Source organism: Neltuma alba, unplaced genomic scaffold (genome assembly GCF_004799145.2).
Source record: "Neltuma alba isolate B1F8T4 unplaced genomic scaffold, ASM479914v2 tig00005425_pilon, whole genome shotgun sequence".
Taxonomy (NCBI): Eukaryota; Viridiplantae; Streptophyta; class Magnoliopsida; order Fabales; family Fabaceae; genus Neltuma; species Neltuma alba.
Genome location: NW_021634107.1, coordinates 113,456 through 127,842, shown reverse-complemented (window position 1 = coordinate 127,842; position 14,387 = coordinate 113,456). Strand labels below are relative to the sequence as shown.

The 14,387-nt window shown below is 34.8% G+C and overlaps 1 protein-coding gene and 1 long non-coding RNA gene across 2 annotated transcripts; one reads left to right on the top strand and one right to left on the bottom strand.

The window, feature by feature from the left end:
• Positions 1-106: 106 nt before the first annotated feature.
• Positions 107-2,737, bottom strand: LOC114747745 (uncharacterized). Its single transcript, XR_003740404.1, has 3 exons — positions 2,637-2,737; positions 615-694; positions 107-184 (listed from the first exon to the last, which is right to left on the bottom strand). It is a non-coding gene; the product is annotated as an uncharacterized LOC114747745 (long non-coding RNA).
• Positions 2,738-4,674: 1,937 nt separating this feature from the next.
• LOC114747737 (proline-rich receptor-like protein kinase PERK3) lies at positions 4,675-6,489 on the top strand. The gene is made up of 5 exons (XM_028936085.1): positions 4,675-4,754; positions 4,841-4,976; positions 5,249-5,356; positions 6,011-6,213; positions 6,456-6,489. Exons 1-5 carry the CDS (start codon positions 4,675-4,677, stop codon positions 6,487-6,489), a joined length of 561 nt encoding a protein of 186 aa, XP_028791918.1.
• Positions 6,490-14,387: the final 7,898 nt, after the last annotated feature.

The window sequence follows — 14,387 nt, the reverse complement described above, 5'->3', positions numbered from 1 at the left end:
GCACCTGGCAATGCTCACCTCCTTCTTCTAGAGGATACAAAATAATATTTTCATAAAGCAAGTAAAGTTACTTGCCCAAATATTTTACTATACAATTTACAGAATTATAACAGGTATCTCTGCTCTTCAATCAGCCCACCTTCTTCTTAAACAACCTCCTTGTCCTTCGGGCTACTAGCTTTCACTGTTCATCATAAATTGGAGGGTGAGATTCGAACGAATCCCCGTAGTAGTAATTTCCATCAAACAAATGTGCAGATTACATAAAGCATGCAAAACAAGCCAAAGTGGAACATAACCTTGCAAGCTAATGCAATTAAGTATTTATGCGCAATGACAGATAGACAAGCTGAATAAATAATGCGCAAATACTTGGCAATCACTGTCCCATGTCTATTAGACAAGCTGAATAAATAATGCGCAAATGATTGGCAATCACTGCCGCGCAAATAATTGGCAATCACTGCCCCATGTCTATCAGCTGCACGTGATCACGGCTAAATAATCCATGCAAGGAATTAAGGATTACATGTTCTCATGCTTTAGAAAAGCAATATGGCACAAACAGACATGCAGCAATCATACACAAGTGTAAGGTAGGAAAGAACTACTACCTGGTCTGCTTCCCTCCAAACCAAACCTTACCATTCTCCTTTCTTTCTGCTTCTTGGTGGGCTTGAGCATATATATAAACCTATCATATTGGTAAGGGTAGATTAACACTTGATCCAACTGTAATTCATAAATTAAATAACTATCTTTAAATCTCAAATCTTCTTTAATCTCTACCCTTACATAATAGTTGGTCATCTTGGATAATTTTTCTTATCCAATATAATTTACTGTGGAGGGTTTCCTTCCTTATCTCAACCCATATAGTTACTTTGCTAGTAACTAGTCATCTTGGTCAAAAATACTATTTGGACAATGTCATGTCTCACATGCGTTTGCTTTCAAGTCTACTTACTTGAGTTTCAATTCAGTAAACAGTCCGAATGACTTTGATTTACACGTACCCATTTATAAATACACATTCAATCTCCCTTGTTAGAAATTTAGTCAATAACTCAATCATTTGAATCCCCACTAAATCATTCAGAATTCATTTAAACACTTAACTACCTTCCATCATTAACCATTAGCCCCAATTATTTGGATTTAAATCAAGAAGCTCAACCTCTTTCTTAACAAGCTTGACCAAAAGATATGCATAAGTATATAGATATATCGACAACTTTGTTTCTTCATCTTTAATTCTTGTGTAATCAACTTGATTCTAAATTTCAATTTCAATCAATCTTAGACTCAAAGCCCCAAACTTCAAACATTAATTTTTCCCGTATTCTTTCGGCTAGCATCACACTCTCATTCCCATTAATATAAAACTTTATGTAATCCTTCTATTACTTCCCTATTCAACTCCTTACAACCTTCTAAACAACAAATGCCAAGCTACTAGCATCCTTACTGATAATCTGAAAAATTCCTCCATCTTTAATACATGCTCTAACCTTCGCATCTCAAACCTATAATAAAAGTTAACTCTCTTTAAACATTAATTCATATTTTATAAGCATGAATCAATAACCCCAAATCAATTCCACATCACCCATCTTCTTTAACTTAATTCCAACAACTATATTTCTTCTTAAAATAAAATTTCAGATTCGAAACTCGGATTAATTAACAAAATCAAATCAAACTCTGATTTCAATTCACTTTCCTAAATATTATCTAACTCCCAAAACTGTTCAATTAATCTTTCTCAATCTGTAAATATTTTCCAGCTTATATTATCACTTAGATCGTCTTCATTAATTTAAGCTTCCTCCCTCTAGGCTCTAAAGTGGTTTAAGGTGTTTAGTCAGGAATTTCCATCTCTTATTATACCTCCAATCAACACACACACTGGCACTCCATTATTTAATCATTTTAGCTCTTGTCAAATTCATATAGCCCTCACATCAAGTCTGGGTATTTCCCAGATTCTCGAAAATAATCTTCCTCCAAGAGAACTCCACATTCAACCATACACATCGTAATTTCATTAACGCCTAAACCCCCGTCTTCTTCAACCTTTTGAACAGCACTATTAAACCACCGAAAGCAAAAATCACCACACTTTTTGCTCTTCAAATTCCATAGAACCCGATGCCAACACCTGAACCATTTGATCCAGTTTTGTCGGTCAACACAGAACACACACACACACACACACACACACACACACATATTACTCTTTACCCAGAAGTTTGACAGCACTGAGAAGAAATCAAAGGTTCTGACTTCAAATCTTATAAACCAGATTCAGTCAACCAGGAAACAAAGAAGTAATCAACATGCAGCTTCATATTCATGTATTACACGTTTCCTCTCTCCTAATACCTCAAGCCCGATGCCTTTTAACCCAGAAATACCATGCTCTGTTCGGAAGTCATGAAACAGAGGTAACAGTAACGTATAAGCTGGAAGATCAATGCTAAACACTTCTATCTTGTCACAAAACACGATTCCATCACCTATCCTCCACTTTCCCTCACTTCCTCTCCCTAGAACATCAACTCCAGCGACTCAAAACTTGATATCTAACCATCATTTGCAGAAAACAACAATAGAAGAGTGCTTAGGAGGCTCACCTTAGGCAGATTCGCTGATTGCATGCAAGAAAACTACCTCCGATCACCAAGATTCAGCACAGCCTCTTCTCCCGGGCTCTCCCTCTCTCGCTCGCGCTCTCACTCTGATTTTCTACGGACAGCAGAAATGAACTGAAGGAGGTGAATAACTGATCTGATGGTTAAAAGGGAAGTGGCACGTGAGAGGGAAACGGTGTAGCTCAATGACCGCTATGCCCCTTCATTTCCTCCCTTTTCCAATTTCATCCCTTTCTCTATTTCCATCATGTTTTATATGGATCTTTCTTATCCATTAGTTTCTTTTACCTATAAACTAATTTCTCTAAAAATTTTGGGTCAAAAATTAACTCATAACTATTTTTCTTGAATTTTTCAAGAAAATAACTCTTAATTCAAGAAATTAATCCTTAACCCATTTTAAGGATTTTATGCCTCAATTATCTTCCTTACTATCTCAAATGATTATCCCAAAATTTCCAGGTTATATATAAATTTCTAACTATTTTTCCATAATTTTCAGAGAAAATAAACTATTTTTCTCTTAAAATTATCCATTAAAATTATTTAAGCCATTTTTGGGGAAATACCTTTTCCAAAATGTCTCTAAACCCTAAAAATCATTATTCCATAATTTCCCCCCTTTATTTGGAAAATAAATAATTTTAATAAATTTTTCTCTTTTCTACTCATCCTAAATCATAAAATTCGGGGTGTTACAATTTAAATGTGATAATTGTTAAAAAAATAATTATAATTATAACTATAAAATGAAAATATTTGTTAGTGAGAAAATTATAATAGGGATTTAAATTAACAAAAAGGATTTAAATTAAAGGGTTTGTATACAAATTAATTTGCAAAGTGCTACTACTTGTGCGTATAAAAATTTATTAAGTCTTTATCACCAATTAAATTCTTAATGAAGACTTTTTTTTTTCAATTTTCTCTAAATTTGTTATTTAATTTTTTCTTTCTTTGGACACTTTTATAAACATATTTCTTTGATTCTATTTGTAAGATACTTTCAGCTTGTTTAACATAGATTAAACAAAAATTAAACTACATTAACTCTCCATTAAAATATAACAACTTTTCAATTTTATCCTATTTAATATATCCACCTTTTAAAAAAATAATTATATATACTATTCCTCTGGTCCTAAATATAAGACCATCCACCTTTTAAAAAAATAACTATATATACTACTCCTTCGGGCTTAAATATAAGACCCTTGTACTAGTATGTATAAGGGTCTTATATTTAGGACCGCAAGAGTATCATAAATATAAAAAAAATTATATATTCATGCAAAAAAAATTTAATAAAATGACTTATAAATAGGATAAAAAAAAACTTCTCTTTCTATCTTATAAATAGGATTATAGAAGTATATAATTGTTGAGTAATTTTGGAGTAAATTTTATTTTTTTAAAGTAAAGTACGACCCACTTTAAGACACTCATCTCTCATCTCATGGTTATACCTTTTTCATCTCCACCGTGGCTTTTTTATGAAAGCTACAAATTTTGGCTTTTGTTTCAACCTAACTTTTTCTCAAAAGCCTGTTTACTCAAAAGTTAATTCAAATAATATCTCACCCTTCAATAAGCTACTAACTGAAGTTTCACTCTTCCCAATGCGCATTTTCCCATCCCAAAGGCATTCCGAACACCCCCTACGTGAATCCACAAATGCAAGTTCCTGTGCCTTTAAATTTTCGGTGAAGACAAACCTCACTTTCCTTGCAAACACGCCTGGATCATATAGAATTGCAATTGAATAGATGGGTTTTTCGTCGAAATAATTTCATTGAAAAAAGTTTGAACTCACAATCCTGTTTCCATGTTTCGTAAATTGTGTTATGAGGAATTCCATATTGTTTTCCCTGCACCAAAGCATCCATTCAATTGCCATATAACAAATTGCGAAGTTACTGGACTTCGCTCATCTTGAAATTCAACGTGGCACTTTGAATATCACTATATGTTATATCTATAACAAAATAATTACTTTCGTGTGCTTGTATCTATTTATCAGATGGCAGACTTTGGACTTGCAAAACCTTTATCACACACTGTTACCCACCGGTCTGTGCAACCACCGGCAGGAACCGTTGGGTAAGTCTTAGTCGCATGATCATTTAAAATCTTCTCTTTTGAACCTTATCTCACTATATAAAGGTTCCCTCATCGTTGGGATGCAGATATTTAGCTCCAGGGTATTTTGATGGCGGGAAAATCAGTGAGAAGTTGGATGTCTTCGCCTTTGGTGTTGTGCTTTTGGAGTTGATTACAGGACAAAAACCTTCTGGATCTTTCACAGATGGCATCGTTAAGTGGGTGTGTGCAGTATTCATCAATATTTTCTCCAGTGTGTAGTCTATGTTCTTCGAATTTGTTTAAATATGAACGATCTGACCTTAGATGAGAGATTTTGGGGCTACATTAATGGTTTTCAGATTAGTTACGAAGTATAATTAGTCCAAGATGCCAACTTTCATTATTTGTCTATCAGCTATTTCAAATTTTAACAGAAATGGTGTTGAACAAAATGTTAGATAACTAACAATGAATACTTGAAATTTCTGCACTGATACATGTTACAATTACAGGCAAGACCTAAACTCTTTGCAGCCTTGAACTCAGAAGAACGAAACTTTGAGGCTCTCGCTGATCCAAGGTTGCAGAATAACTATAACTCTGAAGAGATGTTTCGAATGGTTTCTTGCGCTGCAAATTAAGTGCGCGATTCAGCCAATCTTCGTCCTCGAATGAGCCAGGTTAGCGAATCAATTCTTAAAATCTGTGTTTTCTGTTTAAAACTAAAAGAAGTTGAATTACTTAAGACTGTTATGAGTGTCACATCATGGAATCTCAAAAGTATTGTGTGGTTTCTAAGTTCAAGGCTCTTTTTTAGACTTATACTCATCATGTTGGTATTTTTATTAAGACTCGGCCAACCAGAAAGGGATACTTGCCGAGGATTTTGACAATAAGAAGACCGAGTGAAGTGCCGTAGAGTGGAGCTGTAGGAGGCGTCGGCTCTCGAAAGGGTGCTCTGTTATGAGTCTCACATTGCGAAATCTCACAGGTATTATGAAGTTTGGGGAGAGCCCATTACCAAGAGACTAGCTTGGGAGGCAGAGCCTGACATCCATATCTTCCTTCTTGCACCCCGCTTGATACTCATCTTAGTTAGGAGGTCAGCACATCTGTTGCTCTCTCTGTAGCTGTGCCGTATCTCAACTCGCCATTCTCTATTAAGGAGGTTCAGTATTTTCCAGCACACTTCTGGGCAGCTTCTCAATACTTCTTTTTCCTTTAGACAGTTCACGATGTTTGCAGCATCACTGTCCAGTTGAATTTATTTGAAGCCCATCTGCGAACATAGTTCAAGCCCTTCATATATTCCATGGGCTTCTGCTGCTATAGCTCTGCATTTCTCCAGTTTAACTGAGAAATCTCCCAACCATTCCCCACAGTCTCCCCTTATAACCCCTCCGCACCCGGCTTCTCCACCTTCCGCGCTCGCTCCATCCGTATTCAGTTTGCCCCATTTGGGGGGAGAGGTGTCCAGGTAATTATTCTAACTTCTTCACTGTTTTGTGTCATATTTTCGCCATCCCATGTCTGTCTGTACGCGCGTAGGTGTCTCCTTACCTGTTCTTCGGGCTTACTTGGCATTTTGAAATTGGTTTCATGATGAGTTTGTCCATTTCTCTCCACTTCCATATGTAACAGTAGGTAGTAGCAAATATTTCTGGCCAGTAGTACGACTCATTTTGCTTTCCACATCTTCACATGCTGTGATTTATCCAGTCTTGCCAATGAGGTTCAAAAAACCAGTGTCTGACCTTCTCAGGGACTGGTAGTTTCCATGTCGAAATTGCTTAAGGGCAGTGACGAAGAGTGCGGAGCTTATCTTCATTTTCCTGGTGGCAAATATCACAAAATGGCGTCCTCACTACCCTATTTGCTAGTGAGAGTCTTTGTGGGGATGCCTTCCAAATTGATCAACCATAAAAACACTATAACTGTTTCTGGTGCCTCTAATTTCGATATTGTTTCCCATTTATTCGTTTCAGCAGTAGCCTCTCCCTTTCTCAGCCGGTTGTATCTGCTTGCAGCAGAAAAATAGCCATTATTACTTGGCTTCCACCGAACCTGTAGGGTTTGGCCATCTCTGTCTACTAGCTCTTTGAACACATCATACATTTTGACCAGCTCCTTTCCATAATCTTGAATCATTTCCTTTAGTCGACACAATACTTTCCCCTTCTCTGATTCTGCAATATTTCCCTCGGAGTACCTGTACCCACAGATCGCCAGGATTTTCCGCAATTCTCCAAAGAATCTTTAGAAGAAAGGCTTTGTTCATTTCTTTAAGTGATTTAATTCCTGCATCACCCTCTTCTTTTGGATGACATGACTTGTTCCATCTTACTGCATGCCATTTTTTCCATTCCCTCCTCTTCACCCCATATAAACCCACGTTGTTCCTTTTCAATCTCATCAATAATATTTTGTGGGAGTCTGTCATGTTGGATAGGATACAGTGCCATAGAGCTTGTCACTGAGCGAACTAAGGTCATCCTACCTGTTGGGGATTGTCTTGTAGTTTGCCACCTTTTGAGTATCTTCCTTATTCTTTTCACCATTCTTGCATACTTCTCTTTACGCCTGAAGGAGATTTCCCTTCCCAAGTATTTCCCCAAATCGTCTACCTGTCTAAATTTAGTTTTATTGTAGATGCTCCTTCGCATTTGTGGTTCTACATTTGCTGAGAAGTATATTTGCGTCTTCGATCTCTTGGATAACGTTGGGTCCAGATATTGCCCCAAAAATCTGTAAACAGTCAAGAATCTAGTCAATTTGGTTAGTACTAACTTTTTCGAAAAGAACAAGATCATCAGCAAACATCATGTGTGTTATCATGGGTCCTTTATGACCAGCACTCAATCCTCTCCAATGTTTCATTCTCACTCTGTCAAGAATTAAGTGTGTGAGCTTTTCCTTACCAATTACAAAGACATATGGCGATACAGAATCTAGCTGACGGAGACCTCTAGTAGGGTTGATTTCCTCATATTTCTCACCATGCCAAAGGATCCTTGTCTTCGTTGAGCTAATACACGCCATCATTTTGTCTGTCATTTCCTCTGGGCAACCCAATTCAGTCAGCACTCTCCTATGAACTCCCAGCTGATACGATCATGAGCTTTTTCAAGGTCCACGTTAATTGCCATATATCCTTTCCTTCCTTTCTTTCTTCTCATGGAATGGATCATTTTGTTAACTACGATGATATTATCATGAATGCTTATTCCTGGCACAAAAGTCACTTGAAATGGTGAAACCACTTTTTCAATGATGGCTTTTAGTCTCTGGACCATGATCTTCAAAACGCATTTGTAAATTACGTTGCACAAGGATATAGGCCTCAGTTGATTCACTTTTTGGGATAATCCACTTTTGGTATTAGTGTGATTAGCGTCGTATTGACCTCACCTAACTTCTGTGTTCTCCCACTTCTCGTTGACAGCCTTGCAGACACTTTCACTAACTATTCCCCAGTTCTTTTGAAAAAATACTGCTGGGTAACCATTATCTCCTCGAGCTTTTAGCCGGCCAATTGAGAACATGGCTGTTTTGATCTCAACATTGTTAATCATTATGCACATATGATTCCATTCCTTATTTTCTACAGTCAGCAATGAGTGTTGGGTTTGGATATAGGCCCTAGGAGAAGTGGCTTCTGCAAACAAATTTGAGAAAAAGTCATTCACCATATTCCCCACTTCAATCTTATCATCAATGCACTCATTTTTAGCATTCTTCAACATGTTCACCCTGTTCCTTCTTTTGATGTTTCTCTTTGTGTGGTAAGAGGCAATGTTTCCATCTCTATCATTTAACCATCTTGTTCTTGCCTTTTGAAACCAGAAGACCTCTTCTTGCTTTAACACTTCCTGTAATTCTTCTTGGATTTCTTTCTCCACTTCTTCTAATTTAGGATTAATGCAGTTATTCTGAACTGCTCGTTGAATTCCTTCTAGTCTTCTTAGCAGGTTTTTCTTCTTTTTTGTAACATGCCTAAACACATTAGACTTCCAGTTCTTAAGGTGTTTCTCCAAATTTTGAAGCCCTCCTTTATATTCTTTGATTCGGTCCAGTTTTCTTTAAGCATTCCTCGAAATTCTTTGTGTGGTAACCGCATCACCTCAAATCTAAAAGGTCTAGCTGTAGGATTACCTCTGCCAGTCTCCAAATATATAAAAAAAGGGTGATGATCAGACTATATACGTAGGCCTATTCGAACAAAACTTCTACTGAACAAATTTCTCCAAGCATCATTGCATACAGCCCGATCTAATTTCTTGCATAATCTGCATGCAAATCCAATTTTAGGGCCCCTCCAGGTGAAAGACGGGCTCTCTGAATTCAGATCAAGAAGTTTACACTCTTTAATGTTCCTAAAAAGTTAACTGACAGTCATGTCAGGTTTTAAAACCTCAACGTTAAAAGTTACAAGTCGCTGCTAAAAGTCAATGTCATTTTTTTAGTCATTTCTTTAGCACCAATTATTATATTTTTTTTCCAGTTTTTTCTTTAAATATAATATTTAGCATATCAAATTATTAAATGTGTTATTATACCATGAAGAAATAAAATAAAATAATTAATAAATTTTCATTTTCAAAGGTTTTATGCTTAAATTAATAATTTAATTTAAAATGAATGATACATCACTAATATATATATTATTAAACTAGTATATATAATCAAGGTGTAAATGTTCCAACTTTAATTTCTTTATTATTGGTGTGTATACTTAAAATAATTATTTTAATAATTTGATATGTAAAATATAAAAAAGGATGAGTAAATTTTAGTGAGATTTCTTTTTCATCTTATAATCAATTGATGAGAAGAAAAATAGAAAACTAATTCAATAGGCAAAAATATTCATAAATTTAATCAAATATATCTTTAAATCTACACCTATTGAATTATAAAATATACACCTATTCTGTGTATGTGTTTTCATCAAATTTATCACAATCACACGTTAAGAAAAGGGAAGAAAAACATGCTGATTCAAAAGAAAAGAAGATAACTAGGGAACAGTACATTTGATCATAAATATAAGAGCTAGTATAAATTTTTTTTTTTAAATGTAAGACCCAATGTATTTTGTCTTTTAAATTTATAATCATTTTTCAACTGTCAAATTAATAAGATCGATCTTATATTTAAGATCAAATTCAATTCTCAACTAGGTAGTATAATAGTTTTCTCCTAACGAGGATTGCATAGGAACAGGTAATTTTGAATTTAACCTTACCCAGTACATTGTTTTTTGAGCGTGGGTTGTTGACCGGCAAGGGAACTCCAACACTGGCGATTCAGTTGGACTCTGCAAGACCCACAGTAACTAACGAATATATCATCCTTCATTAAAGTTCTGTTAACGACTGAATTTGCATAACTGCGTCGTCCTCATCAGCAGCAGGCTAATTTGAAGGACAGCAACAGATAATTTTGGATTGGGAAAATTAATCTCTTGGTAACTATGTTTTTGACTCGACTGTAAATTGGTTCTTACGATTTAATTTGGTGTAACTTAGTTCATATAGTTTTAACTACTTAAAATTTTAGCCCCTGAACTTCATGAAATATATAATTTTATTTTTAAAAATATAGGGACTAATTTTTAAATAGTTAAACTATATGATTTGAGTTTTATCAAGTCAAATTTCAAAGATCAACTTGCAACTGAATTAAAACTATAAGAATTTCATTGTACCAAGCTAAAATTTAGAGATGGAGTTACAATCAAGTTAAAGCAATAGCGACTAAAAATTAATTTTGCTTTGTTAACCGGCGTAATGGTGATTTCGTTGGATGGACCTGCAAAGCACAGCAACAACCATATTGAAATTAGAGGCTAATTAACAGTCGCAAAGGAAATATGATCTAACCTTATTTTGGTGATAATTTCTTTTTTTTTCTTGCCAGGGTAAAAGTTATAGAATTTTGGATAATAATTTCGTATATATGAATGATCCAAGGGGGAGACGAACGATATGGATAATTTTTATGTAAAATACGAAGTGATAATAAAAGTAAATTTTTTTATTTTGAGCTGAATGATAATAAAAGTAAAATTAAATAAAACAAAGAAGAGGGAGAAGAGCAGGGATATTAATAATGAACACAGGTTGGCATTTTCTTCACCCATAATAATGATCCATGTCTGAGCTGGGTGTGGCAGTGAGATTAGTCAAATAAAAACCTCCTGCAAATAAAGGAACAAAATATTATAACATAATATAATACTAAAGAAATGGTAATGTGAGGGCGATGGTTCATAAGAACAGTAAGTCATACTCGTAAATACAAATTCTTTCATGGTCCAGCTATAGTATTGATAACCTCACAGTTAGCTATAGCTAGTCTTTCAGTTGATAAATGGAGATGGTAACACGAGTCAATCCATGACTCACGGGTTGGTCCATAGCAGGTTAGGATTATGCGGTATGGTTTGAAAATGCTCAATATAATGACGGGTTGGCTTTTAACCAACCCTAACCAGCATGGGTTGATGGGTTGGCAGCCAACCAGCCAACCATTATTTTTTAATTTATTTTATTTTTAAATATTTTTTATAATACAAATAAAATATAATAAAATTTTTATCTTTCCTTCAAATACTTGATTAAAAAACCAAATAAATGATATGGGTATTTTTTTAAAAGAAAATTAGACAAGATATAAAATATAAATTAAAATAAATAAATAAATAAAGGCGGATTAGTCGATGAACTGGCTAGTTAACCCGCAACGGGTTGGGGTTTTGGGGTACGAGTTAAAAAGTTTTTTTAGCTGGTGAGTTGGCTTTTAGCCAATTCTAGCTCACTATTCTTAGTGGGTTAACAGGTGGGTTCAACTCGTATTACCAGTTCTGCTAACAAAGTCCTTGTTTCTCTCTTAAAATGATATGAAATATACCAATATAAAAACTTTAAAAAGTCAAAACTCTTTATCGGGTTTTTCATTGGAGCCATTGAAACTATAAAGTCCATGATGTTAATTTTTCACACTCCACTATTTTCTTAAAGCTTAAAAAATCTATCTTCATTTCACAATAATGAGAGGAAGAGAAAAGTATTTCCTCTAGTCCTTATTATAAGGCATTTTTTTAAAAAAATATTTTTAATATTTTTATTAGATATTTAATAATTTCAGTGAGTATTAAATAGTTTTTTTTACACACTCCTATTTAAAATTAAAGTCACACTTCTTTGGTTTTATATATGGATTCGAAAGTTATCTTTCTAAATTTGCAATTCACACTTATTAGATATACAAGGGCATAATCCCATAATTTTTGCAGACTTTACATATGTACTTACAAGCAATTTCATCGTATTTTATCAAATTCTTCTGACTTATTTATACATGATGATCTGAGCCCCTTATTTGGGACATATTTAATTATTTCGATTTTAAAAAATACAGCAAAATAAGTCATTATTATATAAGTACAATTAAATAATTATCTGGTTACAAAAATATGAGATGTCCAAACTTTTTATAATTTCTTTAGAAGAAATGTGGAGACCCAATTTGATCAATTGTTCAAACCTAACAATATTAAAGTCATTAAAAACTGGGGAAATCATTGTAAAGTTCCAATGAAAGATTGTAGTATTCTTAAAACAAAAATCTCAATAACAAGTAATATAAATTTGTTGTTATTTCTTACACTGAAATTTGTTATTAAATGCTGTCAACTTGTTATGAGATTTTTTTAATAATTGCATTTTTTTGGGGGAAAAAAACTCCATAATGATTTATCAAATTTGAGTCATGCCTGGTCCCTGAGTTGTTAATTGTAGTTGTGGGTTTAATGTCAGGACCCCCATTCGCTTTTTTGCGCGGTTCAAACCAAACCATTGCACATGTTCATTCGTGGCCCAAATTTTTCATATTAATTGCGAGAGAAAGACACAAAACTATCATTTGAATCATAAGATCTAATTAGCAAAAATGTAGAAGATAAATACTGAAATTATGAAAAGAAGAGTAATTAAAAAAATTAACTCAAAAGACATTTTAAGATCAGTAAAATAGTACACAAAAAATTACTTTAGGATGCTGATGAGTGAGTGCCATTAAGAAAATGAGAAAATATTTGAAGCTGATCATTTCTTCAAAACAAAACCCTCGTAACAGCCAGAACAAGGAACAGGAGAAATTTCGTCGTGAACCAGATAGTAACGTTGTAAGAAATAGATATTAATTGACTTTAATTTATTTCTGGGTTTTGGCCAGCTCAGACGTGGATCATGGGTGAAGAAAATTCTAAAGCAATCGATCTCACTAAGTAAATGCCTCCGGCCAGCATCTGTTACTTTTTTTTTTGTGGCCAAAAACAAGTCAATTTTATTGATCACAAAAACAAAGTACGATGACTAGTAGCCGAAGCCAAACAAAAACTCTCGAAAAACCTAAACATACAACCTAACACTCAGACCCCTTACCAAACAACACTGAACAAAATAAAGACAAGAAAACAACAAACAAACAACAGGCAAAAAGAAGGGCAGACAGATTAACCAATACCAACATTAGTTGTAACAGGGCAATTGTGCAAATTTAATTAATACTCCTCCGGTCCTTAATATAAGACTTATTTAACTAATTTGATTAGATTAAGGAAGTTAGGTTAGTTAATTATAAGAAAAGTGACACATTTTTTTTAAAATATCATAATCATCTTTTTTAATACCCCATCTCCCTCTTCTACTTGATTATGGTTGAGGGAGTATCCATAGGGGTAATTTAGAGAAAATTGATAAATATGATAAATGGGTCTTATATTTAAGACCAAAATCAACTCAAAAATTGGATCTTATATTAAGGACCGGAGAAGTATTCCATAATTTTGACTGAGACAGAGTCAACATGGAGTCAACGAGTCTTGCTATATACCACGAGATTCCTTGCTCGCTCCTGCTTAACAAAGTCACACTTGAACGAAGAAGCCACAACTAACTCTTCATTGGCGATGCATCCACTGTCTCCGGATACACCTCTCCCCCGCTACAGGCTCCAAAATTACGAGTCAGGCCCCCTCCTTTGCCTTTCTCACACTCACCACCTTCGCCCTCGCCTCCCCCTCCCCCTCCTCCTCCGCCTCGGCCTCCGCCTTTCCCAGAGCTGCCTCCCTCCAGACCGTCGTATGTAACGCGTGCACTACCACGTCCAGTGCCCCACCGGTCTACATCAGTTTGGGCATTTGCAGGAGGAGGGATTGGTGTTTCGGTGCTGCTATTGCTGTTACTACCTTTTGGTTTGTTATGGAGAAGGAACAGGGCGAGAAAAAGAGAAAACCCCCTACACCACCACAACCCCAAGGTACAAAACCCTTTTTCACTTTTCTTTCATTTCAGGATTTTGCTTGCGAGGGTTTGGGGCAGGATCTATTTCACAAAATATTTCTGCTCTTCCCTCTTCTTTGTTTTATTTAATTAATTCTACTTTTACAATCATAAAAATTGTCCATATTCGTTCGTCTTCTTCTTGGATCATTCATAAGAAATTATCATACAAACTTCTAGCTTTTTATGTTGGGAAAATATATCTACAGGTCCTTATAGCTTCACACAATTTTTAATTAAACCCCTAAGCTTTTTTTTTCTTTTTTCTTTTTAAATCCTTATTGTTTTAATCGTTTGTGACGTT